The sequence below is a fragment of the Anabrus simplex genome, chromosome 9, assembly GCF_040414725.1.
Source record: "Anabrus simplex isolate iqAnaSimp1 chromosome 9, ASM4041472v1, whole genome shotgun sequence".
In the NCBI taxonomy this organism is placed as follows: Eukaryota; Metazoa; Arthropoda; class Insecta; order Orthoptera; family Tettigoniidae; genus Anabrus; species Anabrus simplex.
Window position 1 is genome coordinate 101,889,823 of NC_090273.1, and position 21,343 is coordinate 101,911,165.

The following is a 21,343-nucleotide window of genomic DNA, read 5'->3' on the forward strand; positions in this document are numbered from 1 at the left end:
TAACTATAAGGCGTTGTATAAGCAAGTAGGGTCCTTAAATTGTATGGTTGGCGACACTAAATCGAACCAAACAGTTAGAAAATAACTATAAATCACTACCTTCAGTATTACCAGGGGAGAAAGAGTAAGGTTGTATTAGAGTATGCTTATATGGCAGGGAGTATACTGTACAGTAATTATTATAATAATTATTATTGATTGCACTTGTGGCAGGCTCCCATCTGACCTTTCTTGGACAATTCTTGTCCTTTTTTGACCCTGATGGTATTACTTTTCCAAACCTAGAGAATCATTCGTTTTCCAGCCTTTCATTTCCCCGTACCCCCATTCTTTGAAGGGTCAGAACTCTTTCTCGCTCTCATATGATTGGAGTTAACAGGGGATAGTTATACTGTATTACATCTCCTTAAAATCATGATTACCGAGCTCGATAGCTGCAGTCGCTTAAGTGCGGCCAGTATTCAGTAACCGGGAGATAGTGGGTTCGAGCCCCACTGTCGGCAGCCCTGAAGATGGTTTTCCGTGGTTTCCCATTTTCACACCAGGCAAATGCTGGGGCTGTACCTTAATTAAGGCCATGGCCGCTTACTTCCAATTCCTAGGCCTTTCCTATCCCATCGTCGCCATAAGACCTACCTGTGTCGGTGCGACGTAAAGCAAAAAAAAAAAAAAAATCACGATTGCCATCATCAGCCTGGCCAGAGGGAGATGTTACAATAGGAAGGAACATTTGCAAAGTGCCTGCAAGACTCATACACATGTATAATAACTACCAATACAGCTCAAGTTAGTTCAATAAATACTGTTTACAGCTAAACATTCTATTTTTAAATATCTGTTAGGCACTTTACTTTGCGAATGATCCATGTCAGACCACCATTAAGAAGGGCATCACTCTCACAAATAAAATAATAATTACTTACATTAGACACATTACTCTGATTAGTTTTGTTTCATTTTCAAAACTCCTCTTTGGTGGTTGACTTTCTAAGTTGATGAAGAACATAATCATTCAAAGAAAAAAAGAAATAGATAAAAAACACTTTGACTGTATTAAACAATACAAAATATTATAAATAAAATTAACAGATCTAGTTTTATATTGGAATAGTTTAGAAAAAATGGGCTGATCACCCAGCTTCTTGCATTCCCTTAAGGATCCTGTATCTGATGATTTTTGTGATATTAGCATTTACATTTGGTAATGAGTCCATCTTCCGAACAGCAAGCTGGAAACAAAACAAGAGAAAGAGATATATTCATTATCATACAGTAAAGAGAATGACCAATAAACAAAAGTAAAACAGGAAAGGAACCATTAGAAAGAGCTTGTTGCTCTCTGCTTGCTTGTCCCCAAACTACAGTTCTGTGCAAATTAATCAGAGCAACTTTCTTTTTATAATTTTCCCAATCACTGCCAAGAGTGTGCTACACATTGCTTATTCTTAGATCCTGTGCTTTCTATGCATCATTTGTTTGTTGTATGGATAGTAAATGCTTTGTGATACAATTATCTTTGATTAAAAGTGCATTTAACTGCATGTGTTATTAGGAATTTTGAGGTTACCTTGCGATATTCATAATATCTGTTTAGAATGGATATGACTCCCAGGAAGCATAGTGTGGTTGTAACATTACTGAAGAATACTTCTACAAAACAAAGAGGGGGAGCTACTAAATTTTGTGTCAGTATAGGCAAGGTAAATGAAATGATTAATTGGCACATGCAGACTTGCTCAATTTCACCCAAGAAAAAGGGAAGCTGTGGCAGGACGAAGATAACTCAGCCAAATGATGACTGCTTTCTTCTAAGAAGAAGCAAATTAAACTCCAGGCTCACTGTTGTGGACTTCGGTTGTGAAATGGGCATCGCTGCCACAGACCATAAAATAGCCCAAGAAGATGATGTTTTGCGGTTGTTTCATGCATGAAGGTCTGGGACTCCTAGTGCCAGTATGAAGAAAAGGGACAAGTACATTAAAATACTGGAAATAAGAGCTCTGTGAGCTGCAGAACAGGTTTTCAGAAGGAAACAATCTTTTCAACAAGACTTAGCTCCTTCAAGGAAACTGAAAAAGACTCTTCAATGATAATTATCAATCTCAGAGTGTCAGAGTAGTCAGAAAATTTCCCTGACATTAATCTTACTATTTGCAAAAGGAGAGTCACAAAACCTGACTGCTAAAATAAAAAAATAAAAAAAAAATGGGGCTGTGTCAGGGTCACAGCTGGAAGGTTTGACAGAATACGTACAGTGTAACTGGTATTGTCGAAATAAAGTATCTCTAATCAGTATGGTTTTGAAATTTCATTGCTGAATTGTTATATCCTAACTCTAAACAAATATTTTTAAAGACAAAGTCCATGTACAATTGGTCTGTGATATGAGAACTCATGCATGTATGTTAAGAGATCCACGTCATTATCACCTGTGTTCATGCCACCAGAATCGTGCAAACTCTGGTGGTCAAATAATTATTATAATAATTATTTATTTAACACAAATCATAGAGACTTTATGGTTGGTCTAGTGAAAAAGGGCAATATGGTTGGTCTAGTGAAAAAGAGCAAGCCCCGTGTACATTAGATGCTTCACAGACCCACTGAGGTAATATTTACAATACCGTAATTGCATTATTCACATATTTACATTCATACAGTAATTTATTCACTCAATAACACACTCAATTTCACTCCCGTTCATGTACACAAAGAGATTTAACACATCTTTTTTACATGTACTCTGAACTGTGTTAGAGGCAAGGCTTATTTTAGGCGGTAACTCATTCCGGAATCATGAGGAGCGGCTGTAGTAATCTGACTGGTAAGATGTGGTATGGGAAAATGGAGTGACAAGATTAACGCCTCTGCGGACAAAGCGAAAGGATAGGAAGTCTTTTGATGCCCGGCATTGGTGATTTTGGAATTTTTGGAATTCTGACAAGCTGCTCTATCCTTTTTAATATGTCTTCACTAATTTTGAAGCCATTTATTTTCCCATCTCACAACATTATTCAAATAATACATTTTTATTCTTCTTCGCACCATAATTTACTCAAATGTTCACTATTTGATTTTTTACACCATGCATTTGTATAACTCATCGAGATAAATCATACGACACCTCACACGAGGTGCTAACATGGCAGAGTCCAGAGCTATACTTATTGTTAGCTGAGCGGCATGGTCATTTTGAGGTATTAATACCTCAAAATGACTGTGCTATTGCATCGCCCGATGTCTTCATACACAGATCAGACCCTTGCTGCTGGGAACATGGGTCCATCCTCTATATGAGATAATGAACACTGTTATCGCATGTGCTGTCTAGAAATTATGTTGATTTTAAAACATTCAAGATTTTGTAATGTTCATTGGCCCAAGTACAGTTCCAAAACTACAGACATATTCTTTGTCAAAATATGCATTGTAGTGTCTCTAACTGGAGTGTGGTACTGTGATGATGAACATAAAATATATGTACTCTAAGCATTTGGAATCTATGCCACATCATGTCATGCAACTTTAAAACAGTGACATATTAACTATTAAAAAGGATTACAGGTATGTAAGAGATTAATGTTTTCTTCTACTTCTTCTTCTGCTTCTTTTACGACCTAACTGGACCACTTCAGCAAATAATTTTCTGGTCACCTTTGATAAGTTTTCTTTCCGAATTGCCCAGTAACTTTTCATTTGTTCTGTCATTCCTCATCTGTAAATATCCTTTTATTGTGTGTTTGTCTATTTTTTGTTTAAATCTGATCTTTATGTATTTCAGTTTCTTTAAATTTCTTGTTTTGTTTAGCAAATTGCCCCGAGTTATTTCTAGTTCTTCCATATCCTCTCTAATTTCCTTAATCCATCCTACTTGTTGCTTCAGATCCCAGAGTTTCTCTATAATTTTTCTTGGTAATCTGGGCAAAATTATAACATACATAACAGTTCTAAGTGGCAGGTCACTTTCTAAAATCATAGAATTTATTACACTTAAGTATATCAGTAACCTGCGCTTTGCTGATGACACCACTCTCCTTGCCAGCAGTGAAGATGAACTTGCAGAATTACTAGCAAGGGTAAAAGATGCAAGTTTAGAATATGGGCTAGAGATCAACCTGAGCAAGTCCAAACTAATGATAATTGACAGAGCGGCACAGATCCAGCTGACAGGTCGATTAAGGGAACTGGAAATGGTAAATGACTTTATATACCTTGGGTCGACCATCTGTGATACTGGAAGTTCTTACAAAGAGATTAGGAGACGTAGCACCTTAGGGCACATTGCCATGAGCAAACTCACAAAAATATGGCAGAGCAGAGCAATTACAAACAGTACAAAGATTAGACTAGTTGATTCTCTTGTGTTCTCTGTCTTCCTTTATGGTTTCGAGACCTGGACCCTCAAGGCAAGAGATAAGTACTGTATCGACGCCTTTCAGATGTGGTATTGGAGAAGGATGCACCGTGTACCTTGGACAGAAAGAAGAACTAATGCATCTATTATTCAAGAACTGAATATCTCCGAACGTCTCTCCTCTCGCGTCATAAAGAGAATCGTCCAATTCTTCGGAGATATTGTAAGACGTGATAATGAAAATCTGGAGAAATGTATCGTGGAAGGCAAAATTTTTCGGCAGAAGACCATGAGGAAGGACATCTAGTAGGTGGATTGATCAAGTTCTGCGTAACACCGGTCTGACTCTTCAGCAGGCTTTAAGAGAAGCTGAACATCGTCAAAGTTGGCGCCGCTTAATCCACAATATTGTGTGAAGTCAAATGGGGTCACGACGCTCAGCAATGAGTTTCATTACTTATGATGGTGAGGTATAACATAACCCACATTCTAGATGTACTTTGCATCAGAGTAATCTCCGATGGGATTCATTAACAACTGATGAAACATATAGTGAAATATTGTTTTACCCTTGAATTAGTTTTAATGTGCAAGGCGGGGGGAATTTTTTAGATGTGTGTGGTTTGATTGGCTTTTTTCTTTTTTTCCATTAAAAAAATGTTTATATCTATCCTCCTCTACGTTCAATGATTTGCTTTTATTTTTGATGTGTACAATTTTAAAATATGTGTTGATGTCTGTGAAATGGAGGGAGTTGTCATAGTCATGTTCTTTAAATGCTGAATGGAGACTGTATTTAACTGCAAATTTGTGCTCTGTGTTATGCTTTTTGTGAACATATAGAATGTGGGTTTCTTGATACTTATCTGTACTAAATTCTATGAATTTAGGCAGCGACAAGCCACTCAGGACTGTTATGACGGTTATTATTTTATAATTAAAAATAAAATCACACAGTACTCTCTTAATTCATTAATGTGATTTTTATCGTCCATAATTGCATCTATTTTCTAATACATGCCATGACATGTAGACTTCAGCCACTTAAGGCAAACTCCAGAGATAAAAATTGATATTTTGGTCATTTTAGCCAATTTATTTCAATGAGTGAAATTGAAAGGATTGAGTTTCTTCTTTCTTGTCACAAAGTTATTCCGCTGAATTCAAACAATTTATCACTTTAATAATGCTTTGTTTGCCAGTCTGCACACAGCAGAAATTGGCATGGGATCTGCTGAACTGTTTTGTTAGGTAATGATGTCATTGTCATGTTTCCATTCAATCAAATATGCCTGTTCTTTGCAATTACACATCCAAGGGATGGGCCAACAGCACCTCCCCCCCTCCTCTCCCGATATATTTATACAGAATCCAGCTGTAGGATCTACCATATTTCTGAATGAATTTATAAAGCCTGTTATGGACTAATATAGTGCCAACAACTATAAGTTTTGTTATTCTTGTATGTTTAATCATTTTTGTGAGTTCTGTGGTGGTAGACAGTCTGTTTACTTTTGTGAAGTACGCGCGCAAGTAACCTCTTGTAGTAGTGTATCAAGATACTATTATCATTGAAAGATAGTGTGCTGTAATAATTGATAGCTTGTATCCAAGAGAATAAACAACATGCGTAAACATAAATCAGCCTTAGCTAAGCGACGAATTGCTGAACTTTTGATAGGAAAGAGATAGGGATCACTTATTACCAAACAGAAGTCTCCATTGAAGAAATCAGGGTCATGAAATGTTATCAAAATCAGATTGTTCTCATCAGGAAAGTGTCGCATCAACTTCTAGCCATGTAAGTCCTGCACCTATAGCCAACAATCATGACATGATAGAAACTACAATCCCCATAACTTTGACTCAGGCAAAGTTGCATTGTGAAAAACAAAATGCAGGTGAATCATTTTCTGTTCTCTGGAGAAGAAGAAGAAGCAGAAGAAGAAGAAGAAGAAGAAGAAGGAGGAGGAGAAAAAGAAGAGACAAGAAAACATATGGTTCTGGTGACTTTTAGGTAATGAATCAGGAAGAAAACGTCACTTGAACTTTGCTTTAATTTCCACCAATTGTAATTTTAAATTTAAATCCCATTTTTCTCCCATAATATTCTGTCAAATGCAACAACAAAATTTGTATGGTATATGTATCACAGCTATATTAGGAAACCTGCGTATGGAATTTTTGATTGCAGAATTTTTTCAAGTAGTAGGGATTTTTAAGTCCAATATATTAAAACATAAAAACTACACAAACTTTAGTACGATATATCTCCTTATATAAATTAGGTACAGAAAAATAGATAAGTAGTGCTTTTTAAAGAAGTATTATTTACCTAATTACAAATTTCCAATAACATGTTAATTAAATTTCATGAAAAAATGGATTTAAAATTTCAAAGAAAATTCAAAAAAAATATTTTGGAAAATCTATTAATTGTATATGAAAGAAATGTTCGTGATATCTCTACTTTTATGTAGGTAAAATTCCCACAAAGTTTCGTGAAAATCCATGCGTTGGGTAAATATCTGTTTATCTCAGGACTGTCGCCCCCAGGAAGGATGGAGTTCTTAGTTTTCTCTTGACGGGTGCATTTTATTAAATCTGAGGAAAATCACTGCATGGAAGTCAAAAAGCTATTTTCTTATAAAGTGGCTCTATGAGTTATTAATAATAATCTAGTATCATATGGTCCTGCAGGTCTCTCATAAGGGTAAATTTTGTGAAGTTTGGTAATACACTTAAGTTACACAATTACTGAATGAGACCCCGTGTGATCTTTTATTATCTGAATGACAAAATAACTTGAAAATGTATTTACAGAAAAATACAGGTACATAAAATTTTAAAACAAAGTATATTATTTGTAGACTATTATTTACAACATTGGGATGAATTTACTTTACTGCTACGAGGATACAAGCTGAAGACTGTTTCCATACATTACACAGATCTGTTCTGTGGAGTTAATTTCAACAAGTGACCTACTGTTCCGTTCATGGGAATTCATTCCTTGTCAAAGAAGCAATCAAATATCTCAGCGACTGACTTATCCTGAAGTGAAGAGTAGTCTAGATCAGAAAATGGCAAGGATTCTGTCTAGAGATCATCCTGAGTCCATGTTGAGAGGACTCGAGGAATTTTTTTTTTAAGGCCATTTACTTGGCAAGAAATCTTCAATGGGAACACTGCACTGTTAATTATGTTCATGGCTGACAACTATTTTGGTTAGTGCATGCCGCAACTGCCGTCCTGTAAGAGGGTCAATGAAACTCCCTTTATCCTCCCATGCAGAATACTCATCAGAATGTACAGGCACATCCAGTGGCTCAGTGAACATATCCCTTATGTCTTTGTCATCCTCTTCCAGTGTATATAATACTTCCTCCAAAGTGTGGATACTGGAAAGGGAAACTAATTACAAAGTTACAATGCCTGAATTTCTGAACAAACTGTAGCTTTTGAAATTCTTATTAAAAATCTATACCGGTCATACTATGAAAACTAACTTTTGTAATAAATCACTTCGTAGTATAAAAATAAAGAATTAACAGAAATACATGAATGTTCCTGTAAAGGACGTACGGTAGCAGAATATTTGTTTTCCTCCCAGATTAACCTAATGGGAATTTATATTATTCATTGGTATTTCTACAAGGCGTGTTTTTTAAGTATGGGCCATTTGAAAACAACTACACAACGAAAGACATTTTTCAAACACCACATTTATTTTCAGATTCTACATACTTTACTCTATTTTTCAACATAGCTGCCAAGTTTGTTTAAAAACTTATCATACCTTCAAATAAGTTTTGAATACCCTCTTCGTAGAAACTTGCCGCTTGCTCCGATAACCTGATCTTGCGCTGGGACAGAGTCTGTTTGGCCTTCACCTTTACAGATGAACGCGCGTGTGTGTGTCTCCATTCCATGCTCTGTTGCTTCGATTCGGGCATGATATGCGAAACCCATGTTTCGTCTCCCGTTACGATCTAACTCAACATTACAACTTATATTATAATTTGGGTCCACCTTATTCAATACATAGAAATTTTTGCGTAGATTTAATTACAACACATATTTCAAACAGCACTAGTTTCGACGCCCGTCTGCGTCATCATCAGCTGATAGAAATTTGTAGAAAAATTGACAATTATATAATGTTTATCAATGTCAAAATGATCACAATTTAAAACCATATTAACATCATGAAACTGTGCTAAAAATATACTGTCTCCAAGTTCATATTTTCTACAAGTCCCAGACTTGCGAGTCTTATGCTACAAACTGATAAAAAGATATGCATACCGGTTTGCTCACTTGTGATATAAAGTGGATTTAAAAGAACAACCAATTAAAATAAAATACTCTTGAATCACAATGTGCTTAATTTATTTAATTTATTAAGCACATTGTGATTCAAGACTATGGCACTTCTTTATCTCTCTTTCCTTCCACCATTCCTCTTCACGATATTGTTCCAGTCTAAATTTCATCTTCTTATGCCACTCTTCACTGATTCAATCCACCTTGTTTTAGGTCTTTCTCTTGCGCTCTTGCCCTCACACTTTGTCTCCAGCATGTCTTGGAATTCTATTCCCCTCCATCCTCTTTCCATGTCCAAACCACCTTAGTTTATTCTTTTCAATTCTCTCACTCAGCTTTTGTATCCCAACTTCCTTCCTAACATCTTTATTTCTCACTTTGTCTTTCCTATCATACTTCTTAGGAATTTCACCTCACTGGCTTGAATTCTACTCTCTTGCCTGCTAGTCAAAGTCCAAGTCTCAGCTGCATAAGTCAGTATAGGTACATAGAACATTTTGTACATTATCTCTTTACTTTTCCTTGGTACTTCTTTGCTCCAAACAAGTTTCCTTACACTTTGGTAGAATGCATTGCCCTGCTGTACCCTCCTGCTAATCTCCATGTCCACCCTAGCATTTTGCATTAATTCACTTCCTAGGTATTATTTAAAGCTGTCCACAATTTCCAGACTCTGACTTCCAATTTTCAGTGCCCTTTCCCTCTTGACATCACCATAGCTTTGCTTTTATCTGTACTGATTTTCATGCCATTCTTCTCTCAATTTTTTTGTTCAATATATCTTATTCTTGTTGCACTTCTTTGCTGTTCTTTCTGCAGATCACAACATCATCTGCACATAGCAGTATCTTCATCTCTTTATCTCCATAGGTTTCCTTTGTTTCCTTTACAATTTTGTCCATGCCCATAGTAAACAAAAGAGGTGACAGAACACTCCCTTGTCTTAATCCAGTCTTATTCCTAAACCATTCTGTCTTTCCAGATGGGGTCAATACCCTGCTAACACAGTTGTTGTACATTGCTTGCACCATTTCTCTTCCAAGTCTCTTTTTAACCATGGTTTCCCAAACCTCCTCTCTGGGGATACTATCACATGCCTTTTCTATATCTATGGAAGTCATGACCAGATCCTTTATATTCCCAGTTCTTTTCCATCAGCTGTCTCATGCTAAAGATTGGGTCCACTGTAGATCCTCCACTCCTGAAGCCATAATTGCTCCTCTTGCAACTCTTCTTCAAACTTCCTTCACATTCTTCTTTCTAATATTATTTCCAGTATTTTAACTACCTGCGATATAAGTGTGTTTGCTCTATAGTTACCACAAACTTTCTTGTTCCCTTTTTTAAACACTGATATTATTATCCGTTTTTTCCAGTCTTCTGGTACACATTTGTGTTTCCACATACACTTTAGTAGTCGGTACAACCATTGCATAGCGACAGGTCCAGCAGCCTGTAGCATTTCCACACTGATTTCATCCATCCCTGTTGCTTTTCCCATCTCCATCTTTTGTACCGCTAACTCCACCTCCAGCATCGTTATATTATCCTCTGTTGTTGAGTACTCACTCTGTATTGCTTCTATCTCCCCTGTACAGTTGTTCACATTCAATAGCTTATCAAAATACTCCTTCCATCTTCTCTTTATCTCTTCTGGGTGCATTAACAATTCCCCATCTTCCTTTTTCACTAGCTTTATGATAACTCTTTCTGTCCTCTTACTTCTTAGTCCATACAGCATCCTTTTACTGCCACTTACATTTTTTTGTGTAAATTCTTCCCAACTCTTCTTCTTGTCGTCTCCTAACACCTTCTTACATCTCCATTTGCTTTCTTCTGTTTGATCTCAATTCCATTCTTGCCAGGCTGTCTTCTTTTCTTTCACCACTTTCCTCACTTCCTCATTCCACCATGGTGTCTCCTTTTCTTTCACTCTTGTAGATCTCCTGCTACAAGCACTCTCTGCTGTACTAACAAATGTCTTTTCAAAAATGGCCCACTCCTCTTCTACATTTTCCATTTCAGTAACTAGGATTTGTTGCTTCAATCTCTCCTGCAAATCTTCCTGTACATTTTTGTCTTTCAATTTCCATACTTTTATTTTACTTTCTATCTCTTTTATTTTTTCCATTTTCCCAACCGTAATTTTGCCACCATAACTCTATGGTCCCCATCAAATGCTTCTCCTGGTAAAGCTGTCACATCCATCAACTTCCTGCAATTTGTCCTTTCCACCAAAAAGTAATCAATTACTGATTTTGTTCTTCTGTCACCCCACCCATATCTCGTAATTTTCCTGCTGTTTTTCTTTCAAAACCATATATTCCCCACTATCAGTCCATTCCTTTCATAGAAATCCACTAGTTCCTCTCCTTCATGATTCTTTTTCCCATATCCGTGTGGTCCAATGATTTCTTCCTTTCCTTGTTTCTCGTTTCTGACCTATGCATTCAGATCTTCCCTAATAACCACTTCCACACCTGAAATTTCTTTTTCTACTTTCTCCAAGAATCCTTCAATATCTTCTTCCCTGTTTCCCATCTGTGGCGCATACACTTGTATGAAGCCCATCACTTCATTCTTCATCTTTAGTCTAATTTTCGTTATTCTGTCACTCATACATTCTACCACTTAAAACATACTCCTCCAATTGGTTCGAAATGATTAGTCCCACTCCGTTTATTGCCTCTTGGCCAACACTCCAGTTTACTGTGTATCCTTTCCTCAATTTCTTCATTCCATTACCTTTCCATTTCACTTCACTCAGCCCCATCATTTCCACATTCTCCTTCTCCATTACTACTTCCTCTGCCTTTCCTGTCAGGGACATAAGATTTACTATTCCTACCTTAATGTTGGTCACGGATCACCCATTTCTCACAGTTTCCCCAGTACTCTGAGAACTGCACGTCACCTGCGGGGGATGTTTTAACCTTTTCCGAATCTGATTTACTAGTACCACATCATGTATAGGCTATTAATACAATGGGGTCGCCACTCCCAAAGGCATTTTATACCTATTACGAGGTGTTATTCAAGATTGGAATAATAAAATAAGTTAATTTATTAATTTCACCACCTAATCAATACAATAAGTCTTGTCTTAGTTGATTTACTTTGGCATGTTAACTAAAATGGTACATGTTTCGCCTTGTTTTTAGGCATCATCAGCCATTATCTAGAATGGTAATGTAGAATGGTTTCCTTTCACAGATTCAACTGTCTTACTTCCATTATGACTAAAATGTCAATCAACCCACATTCTTAACAACATTGTAGCATTGCATCAAATTGAGATGGTCCATAAATGTCCAATTTAAACATTGTTCTTCAACCTTCAACTACAACTTCATATTTTTTGATCAAAGTGAACCACATCACCATATGCCATTGATTTTCAACTCTTTTCTCTTGTAAACAAATAATTGCTGGTCACTTGACCATCTTTCATCATTATTTTATTCTACATTATTTTTTATTAAATACGATTTTTATCATCATTTTCGTTGTAACCGCTGGTCGGCCAACATAATTTTTTAGCAATCCTATCACTTGTTCATAACAGACTGTTGCTTTGTTCATACATACATATATACATTATCATTATAGACTGTTATGCCTTTCAGCGTTCAGTCTGCAAGCCTCTGAGAATTTACTAAACGTCGCCACCATCCTCGATTTGCAACTAGTGTTGTGGCCTCATTTAGTTCTATACCTCTTATCTTTAAATCATTAGAAACAGAGTCTAACCATCGTCGTCTTGGTCTCCCTCTACTTCTCTTACGCTCCATAACAGAGTCCATTATTCTCCTAGGTAACCTATCCTCCTCCATTCGCCTCACATGACCCCACCACCGAAGCCGGTTTATGCGTACAGCTTCATCCATCAAGTTCATTCCTAAATTAGCCTTTATCTCCTCATTCCGAGTTCCCTCGTGCCATTGTTCCCACCTGTTTGTACCAGCAATCATTCTTGCTACTTTCATGTCTGTTACTTCTAACTTATGAATAAGATATCCTGAGTCCACCCAGCTTTCGCTCCCGTAAAGCAAAGTTGGTCTGAAAACAGACCGATGTAAGGATAGTTTCGTCTGGGAGCTGACTTCCTTCTTACAGAATACTGCTGATCGCAACTGCGAGCTCACTGCATTAGCTTTACTACACCTTGATTCAATCTTGCTTACTATATTACCATCCTGGGGAAAAACACAACCTAAATACTTGAAATTATCGACCTGTTCTAGCTTTGTATCACCAATCTGACATTCAATTCTGTTGAATTTCTTACCTACTGACATCAATTTAGTCTTCGAGAGGCTAATTTTCATACCATACTCATTGCACCTATTTTCAAGTTCCAAGATGTTAGACTGCAGGCTTTTGGCACAATCTGCCATTAAGACCAAGTCGTCAGTATAGGCCAAACTGCTTACTACATTTCCACCTAATTGAATCTCTCCCTGCCATTTTATACCTTCCAGCATATGATCCATGTAAACTACAAACAGCAAAGGTGAAAGATTACAGCCTTGTCTAACTCCTGTAAGTACCCTGAACCAAGAACTCATTCTACCATCATTTCTCACTGAAGCCCAGTTGTCAACATAAATGCCTTTGATTGATTTTAATAATCTACCTTTAATTCCATAGTCCCCCAGTATAGCGAACATCTTTTCCCTCGGTACCCTGTCATATGCTTTCTCTAGATCTATGAAACATAAACACAACTGCCTATTCCTCTCGTAGCATTTTTCAATTACCTGGCGCATACTGAAAGTCTGATCCTGACAGCCTCTCTGTGGTCTGAAACCACACTAGTTTTCATCCAACTTCCTCTCAACGACTGATCGCACCCTCCCTTCCAAGATGCCAGTGAATACTTTGCCTGGTATACTAATCAATGTGATACCTCGATAGTTATTGCAATCCTTCCTGTTCCCTTGCTTATAGATAGGTGCAATTACTGCTTTTGTCCAATCTGAAGGTACCTTACCAACACTCCACGCTAATTTTACTACTCTATGAAGCCATTTCATCCCTGCCTTCCCACTATACTTCACCATTTCAGGTCTAATTTCATCTATTCCTGCTGCCTTATGACAATGGAGTTTATTTACTATCCTTTCCACTTCCTCAAGCATAATTTCACCAACATCATTTTCCTCCTCCCCATGAGCTTGGCTGTTTGCAACACCACCATGATGATTTCCTTTTACATTGAGAAGATGTTCAAAATATTCCCTCCACCTCTCCAGTGATTCCCTGGGATCTATTATGAGTTCACCTGAATTACTCAAAACACTGTTCATTTCGTTTTTCCCTCCCTTCCTAAGATTCTTTATTACTGTCCAGAAAGGTTTCCCTGCTGCTTGACCTAGCCTTTCCAGGTTATTACCAAAATCTTCCCATGACTTCTTTTTGGATTCAACAACTATTTGTTTCGCTCTGTTTCTTTCATCTACGTACAAATCCCTGTCTGCCTCGGCCCTTGTTTGGAGCCATTTCTGATAAGCCTTCTTTTTACGTTTACAGGCTGCTCTCACTTCATCATTCCACCAAGATGTTCGCCTTTTCCCATCTTTACACACAGTTGTTCCTAGGCATTCCCTTGCTGTTTCTATTACAGCATCCCTGTATGCCACCCATTCACTTTCTATATCCTGAACCTGCTTACTGTCTACTGTTTGAAACTTCTCACTAATCATATCCATGTACTTCTGTCTAATTTCCTCGTCCTGGAGATTTTCTACCCTTATTCGTTTGCAGACAGATTTCACTTTCTCTACCCTAGGCCTAGAGATACTTAGTTCACTACAGATCAGATAGTGGTCTGTATCATCGAAAAATCCCCGAAAAACTCGTACATTCCTAAAAGATTTCCTGAATTCAAAGTCTGTTAAGATATAGTCTATTATGGATCTGGTACCCCTAGCCTCCCATGTGTAGCGGTGAATAGCCTTATGCTTGAAGAATGTATTCGTAACAGCTAAACCCACACTAGCACAGAAGTCCAGCAAACGCTTCCCATTCCCATTAGTTTCCATATCTTCCCCACATTTACCAATCACCCTTTCGTATCCTTCAGTTCTATTCCCAACTCTCGCATTGAAATCGCCCATTAGCACTATTCTATCCTTGCTGTTGACCCTGACCACAATGTCACTCAATGCTTCATAAAACTTGTCAACTTCATCCTCATCTGCACCCTCACATGGTGAATACACAGACACAATTCTTGTCCTAATTCCTCCCACTGACAAATCTACCCACATCATTCGCTCATTTACGTGCCTAACCGAAACTATGTTGCGTGCAATGGTATTCCTGATAAAGAGCCCTACCCCAGACTCTGCCCTTCCCTTTCTAACACCCGTCAAGTACACTTTATAATCTCCTATCTCTTCCTCCTTATCTCCCCTTACCCGAATATCACTTACTCCTAGCACATCCAGATGCATCCTCTTTGCTGACTCAGCCAGTTCTACCTTCTTTCTTCCATAAGCCCCATTAAAATTGATAGCTCCCCATCGAATTCCATTTCGTTCGCCAAGTTGTTTCCAAGGAGTCCCTCGCCTGTCAAATGGGAGTGGGACTCCATTACTCCCATAGGTCCGAGGCTTGCTTAAAGTATTCTGAGCTCGGTAAATTCATGAAGCAGGATGCTGCCCTACTTGCACATAGTCCAAGTGAGGATCTCTCCTCTAACGGGTTATGGACCACCGGTGAATTGTATAGTCCTAGCCGCCTGAGCACAAGGAGGGCCACGACTCAGAATATGTCCGAGATGCTTTGTTCATTTTAATTATAACAGAAGCCTTCTAATGTCAATATCACTACTACATTCACCAATTGTATATTTCCTCACTCACTGTAATATCCTTAAAACCAACTTCATTACAAGTCTTTTACGATATGTTAATTTTAGTTCAAGTCTCTCCAAGGTTTTTAAAAAATTTGTTTTATTTCATGTATATGTAAATCAGGTGCCTGATTCTATTTTAAGCTTAAGATAATGGCTGATGATGCCTAAATACAAAGCGAAACATGTACCATTTTAGTTAACATGCCAAAGTAAATCAACTAAGACAAGACTTATTGTATTGATTAGGTAGTGAAATTAATAAATTAACTTATTATTCCAATCAAATATCATCAATACGGATCAAGAATTATATTTATCACATGTGTTATTCTAGGCCGCTCCACTGGAGTACAGAACTCTTCTGTAGCCGTTCCTCTGGAATATGCATGCTACAAGTTTCCCTCTTCTGCCACCAATGCCGTACCAAAGCCCACCTTCTCCACGACTGATGCCTTAGGGGTCTTCTCCCATACTCTGGGCTTAGGCCCTCCATATTTGCAACCTATGGAGAGAGGGTGTCCCGGTATTTTAAAGTAAGTATGCATACCTATGTGCAATAAATATTTATTATGTTCATAGAGAACGAAACATGTCATTCATTGTTCATTAAGTGTGTCTTTTTCAGGTATGTTATAGTGTTTCTAAGTGCTATAATTTGTGTCTCGACACATAGTAAAAAAGTTGTATTAAAAAGCACATGTTATTGCTGCGTTCTGATTAATTCGCATTAGACTGTACTTTTCAGATCAGAGAAAGAAGAGAGGCAGCAGCGTAGGCGCCTAAGGATCTTCCTGACTTCTTCTATAATGGAAGGGGAAATAGGCAGGAAAAAAAGGCTGGGAGTATGCAAGTTGTCAGAGAGTAAGAGTTCCCTAAGACTGGGCTTATACTTTTAATTGTAACAATAAATTAGAAAATACTTACTTCTATATTCTGCACAAGTTGAATTTCTTGTCTACCAGAAACAAAGTTAGTGATACGGCAATGTGGAGAGCTGCCTACACGACCTGTACGTCCACACCTGTGAATGTAGTCTGCCATATGGATGGGGAAGTCATAATTTATAACATGTTCAGCCTGGAAAGAATTTTTAAAGATCTGATTTTCCTATTTTGTCATAAGAGTACAAATTATATCACCGACAAGAGAACTCCTAAATCATATTGGGAGAATGCTTACCTAGGGGTGTGTGTATGTGTGTGTTTTTTTTTTGTACAAGGAATAATTAGGCTTTCAGGTGAAAACTACATTATTTTGAATTCACTATATTATTCCTTTTTTTTTTTCAGGTTCTTTGTCCAAATATCAAATCTAACCCAAGCAGTGTTCTAAACAGGATAGAAGCTGAACATTTCAAAATAGAAAATGATGTGGTATAAGGTTCCTAGGGAAGATGGATGGTGGTATCATAAATGCATAATAAATGTGTAATTTATTCCCTCACATATAGACCTTCAGCTATGAATTCTGTTACTCTCCAACCAGATGACAAGGATGTGAGAGTATCACATTGTCTGTGCCATCAAAAAATCCCAATTTTTACAGTTAACAATCTCCAAGTGCAGATTAAAATATGTACCATATTTTTAAACTTGTTACACTCACGTGTTAAGAAACACACTAAAATAGTTTACTTCCAAATGGACAACAATAATAAGAAGAGAGCTCAGTCTATATCATCTGATATGAAGAGCAAATATATTCATTTTATTATGTGTACGATGATGATTGCTGTTTAAGGGGCCTAACATCTAGGTCACCAGTCCTTATTATGTGGACAGCATTTTTATATATTGTAATCTCAGTTGAAGAATACAAAAGTAAAAAAAAGTGCAGTTCAATTTTTGTCTATCTGCCAGTTTGCTATGATATCACAGGAAAACTGCTGGACAAAATCAAATTATTTGTTCTTGATATTTAAATGTTTCCTTAGAAACACCAGCCCGAAAGCTTTCTCTGTCCTCAATTTACGTCGAGAACGTGTTGTACCAAAATGAAAAAAAAAAAACCTTGCTACCCTTGCTGATGATGAAATGGCCGACATAAAATTAGAAATTACATCTTTTTCAGACTGTTCTCAATCATAGGTTACAAACTTCATGGTTCTGATCCGTATTGAATTGTAAGTACAATATACAGTAATTATTAAATTAATGTAGCAATGATCCACCTTTCAATAGTATAATATGTAATATTCTAAATTACATTAATTAATTAGGGATTAGTTTCTGCCAGGTCTGGCCATCTTCAGCCTTAATGTAAAACATCTAATAATTGAACAAATGAACATGCACACAATTGACATAAAACAAATGAAAAAATATATACAAATTGACGTTAAAAAAACTGGGATGAAATTATGATTAAATTTGAAAATAAACTAGGTTCTAACTTCTTGAGTATGCTCATCGTTGAGAATATTTCAAGTATTAATTTATATACACAGAACATCTAATCATTAATAATTCAATAGTAAATGGGACTGGTAAAAGTTGATCCCGTAGTTCATCACCAAAACTATTTGAGTGGTGTTGGGTGTTAATCGTATGCAAGCCATTGGACACCGCTGTAAATAACCATTAGCTGACGGAGAACTGTTAGATGCTGTTTCAATCTTCAATCAAGGTAATAAAATGAGATGCTCTCGTGGTGCTTGTTAAATCATGCTGAATGTTGTTGGACAGTGTCAGGATGCCACATGAAGATGTGGTTAACACAGATACATTGTGTCTGGTATAAAATTTTGCAATTCATTGCAGTGCCCACAAAGTTAACCTGAATAAATTGGATAAAATTTAATTAATGAATTGAATGAGAGAATGTGTTAGTTTGATGGCATAGGTTATATGAGACCTATATCTCAATACAGCTTGAGGTGTGTGGCCTATTGTTGTGTGTGCTTCAGATTAACTGTTGTGAGATTCAAATGAAAAGGAAGGAGAGGGGAGGGGGAAGGTCCTGAAGGAGAGGGGGGATGGGAAGGGGGTGGGGTGGGGGAAGGAGGAATTAAGGCGGGGCTGAAGGATGTGGGAAAAAGGATGGCTGCTGTGAATATTATGAAAAACTGAATTATGTCTTGTTGGTTTGATGTTACTGAAAATGGGAATTAGAAAGTCAAAAAGGATATTTGGCTTTTCTGAAATTTCATTAAGGTTATGATTTGGGTTGAAATATTGATCTAAATGTATGAAGCAGCTTTCGGTAATGTTAAGGAGGGGTCCTTTGTTGATGATTTTGAGAATTTCCATATCTTGTTTTATGTCTGTGAATTTGTGATTATAGTCATGCATATGCTGTCCTACAGCTGAAAATTTATTGTATTTTAGGGCATTGACGTGTTCCGAGTACCTTATATTAAAATTTCTCCCGGTCTGTCCGACGTAAGAAGAATTACAACTGTTGCAAATGATCCTGTATACTCCTGATTTTGAATAACTATTGAACTTGTCAATTGTGTGCATATACATTTGTTTAGTTATTAGATGTTTTACATTAAGGTTGAAGATGGCCAGATCTGGCCGAAACTAGTCCCTAATTAATTAATTTAGAATATTACATATTATACTATTGGTACATTAATTTAATAATTATATTGTTCTATATCAATGTCGACTACTGCAAAAAAAAAAAAAAAAAAATGGATCCTAGCAATCTAAAAAACCCATAGTGCTCACTAAGTCAGTGTTAAAAAGTGGTCTCTTAAAAGTTAATAGATTAGCATGAAGTTTTAAAAGAAAGTTTTGCCTTATGGTAGAATGAAACAGAATGTTGAAACTGGCATATAGGCAAATCAAAATGCCTGCACAAAATAGCTGAAGATATACAATTACTTTTAATTAACTCACATAATTACAAGAAGGTGTAAATAAATACTAATAGGTAAGAGTGTCAGAATTCCCTTATCACTTACCCTTACAGTGTCAAGACCTCTCGAACCAACATCAGTGCATGAGATGACACCCACAACTCCAGACTGAAACTGACTGAACTTGCCAGCTCGAAGTTCCACAGACATATCTCCATTTAAATTGATACATTTTACTCCATTCTCATTCAGAAACATTGATACCCAATCGCATGTTGCTGTTTTATTACTATAAAGATATTAAGAAACATAAAATACATAAAAAATAATCAAGTAAATTAAGTAATACAATGCAGTAATGCTTAGTGGAAAGAACAGAATAGACTATAAACTGGAGATATAGTTTCTGATTTCTAGTAATCTGCTTTTATGCATATTTCAGTTAAGATATGTAGACAAATAAACAGAGCTTTTCTTCAGCCAGAACGGTCTAGAATGTGTTCCATGAAAATTTTAGGACTTTCGAACGGTATACAAGCAAGGGATATTACACTCTACAAAGCTCATAGCAGATTTGGCTGTTTGAAGACAGGAAAGTCAATGATGAGACAAGCATTTTTATCGTGAAGCTGTATAAGCAGCTGAAAATCTTAACTTTAGAAGAATGACTCTGGAGAAGAAAGTGTCAAGCCAATAACAAATGTGAATTGTTCTCTGAATCCAACACAATGTTATGACTGCTTGAAACAATGAATGGATAATCACATTCTACTTGCAGAACAGAAAATTCTAGAATAGACAAAAGTGGGGTTTGTGCAAGAGGAGAAGAATTCTAGAATGGGAGAGTGTTATATGCTTTCCAAAATCCTGACAGAGAAGAAATTGCCTGTTGCAACAATTGCAGTTAATAACACTATCAACAGCATTTACATTTCTACTGCTGAATGTGAGCATGGCTTTCCCCAGGTGAACCTGAATGCCACATCAACAAAAACAGCTTGTCTATAAATGCAATTTGCTTTACGTAAATTGCATTTCTTTTTAGACCGTCAGGACACTAATATTCATTAAGGTGGCTGGGGGTCCTCTGCATATTTTTCAACCCATACCATATGTCAATTCCTGGTTTCTGAAAGGCAGGCAGCTAGCAACAGAAACAAAGACAAAGGAATAACTTTGTAAAGATGACAACACCAAGGTGATGACCCCAATTTGGAAGCTATTGTAAGCATTATGGAATTTCTAAACCTTTCACAGCTTTGCATTAAAGTTTAAGGGGACACTATAGTCAAATTTAATGAATTTCGAGGAAAATATGAAAATTGGGTTTAGAACTCTAAAAAATACCCTGATGTATTTTCTTTCGAAAATTGCTTTTTTTCTAAATGCTGCCATTTTAAAACCTACAGCACCTCATTTAAATGGTGCTGCGCTAGCATTTAACTGTCCCATGCTCTACCGGACACGCCCCTCCAGTTGCTGCTTTCCCTTTCTTGTCTCTCTCATTTGGATTTCAAATGTAATCTAAGCATTGAGTAGCAGATGTGGTATTCTGTATGATGTAGCTTTAAAAATAATGCCAACATATCTGAGACTTGCATCAGATGCATTGCTACAAAGGTACATAAAAGGGAAGAGACAAAATCCAAATGAGAGCCTTCACAGTGTTCTTTGGAATGAATGTCCAAATGTCCAAAAGAAGTATTTCTTACTAGGAATAAACTTCAGCTTGGTATTGTGAGTGCTGTAAGTGAGTTCACTATGGGCTGTGTTAGAACAATTGAAGTCCATTCAGTCCATCATAGGGAAGCCAGTACCAACTTCAGCTGTGGACATCAGTCACCAGCGAGACCAAAGCCGCTTACAGAAAAGCAGGAAAAGGAGCTCAGCTGAAAGCAAAGACCTACAGAAAAAGAATAAGGTGATGAAAATATCACTGGAGGAGAGAAGAAAGAAGTCTGAAGGGCATACTTATTGTGCTGGACAGTTCTAAAGT

The 21,343-nt window shown here is 36.9% G+C and overlaps 1 protein-coding gene across 5 annotated transcripts in view; it reads right to left on the reverse strand.

Moving 5' to 3' along the window:
• Positions 1–978: 978 nt before the first annotated feature.
• Positions 979–21,343, reverse strand: part of Dbp21E2 (putative ATP-dependent RNA helicase Dbp21E2) — a 100,749-nt gene continuing 80,384 nt past the window's right edge. For 4 of the 5 annotated variants that reach the window (XM_067154047.2, XM_067154050.2, XM_067154048.2 and 1 more), the window contains exons 11-13: positions 19,453–19,636; positions 16,467–16,619; positions 980–1,229 (exon numbers count right to left, since the gene is read on the reverse strand). In XM_067154047.2, coding sequence (XP_067010148.2) covers positions 1,131–1,229; positions 16,467–16,619; positions 19,453–19,636 — 436 coding nt within the window. In that variant the 3' untranslated portion in view covers positions 980–1,130. Of the gene's footprint in view, positions 1,230–16,466; positions 16,620–19,452; positions 19,637–21,343 lie in introns of all 5 variants that reach the window. The other variant, XM_067154049.2, reaches the window with a different exon arrangement.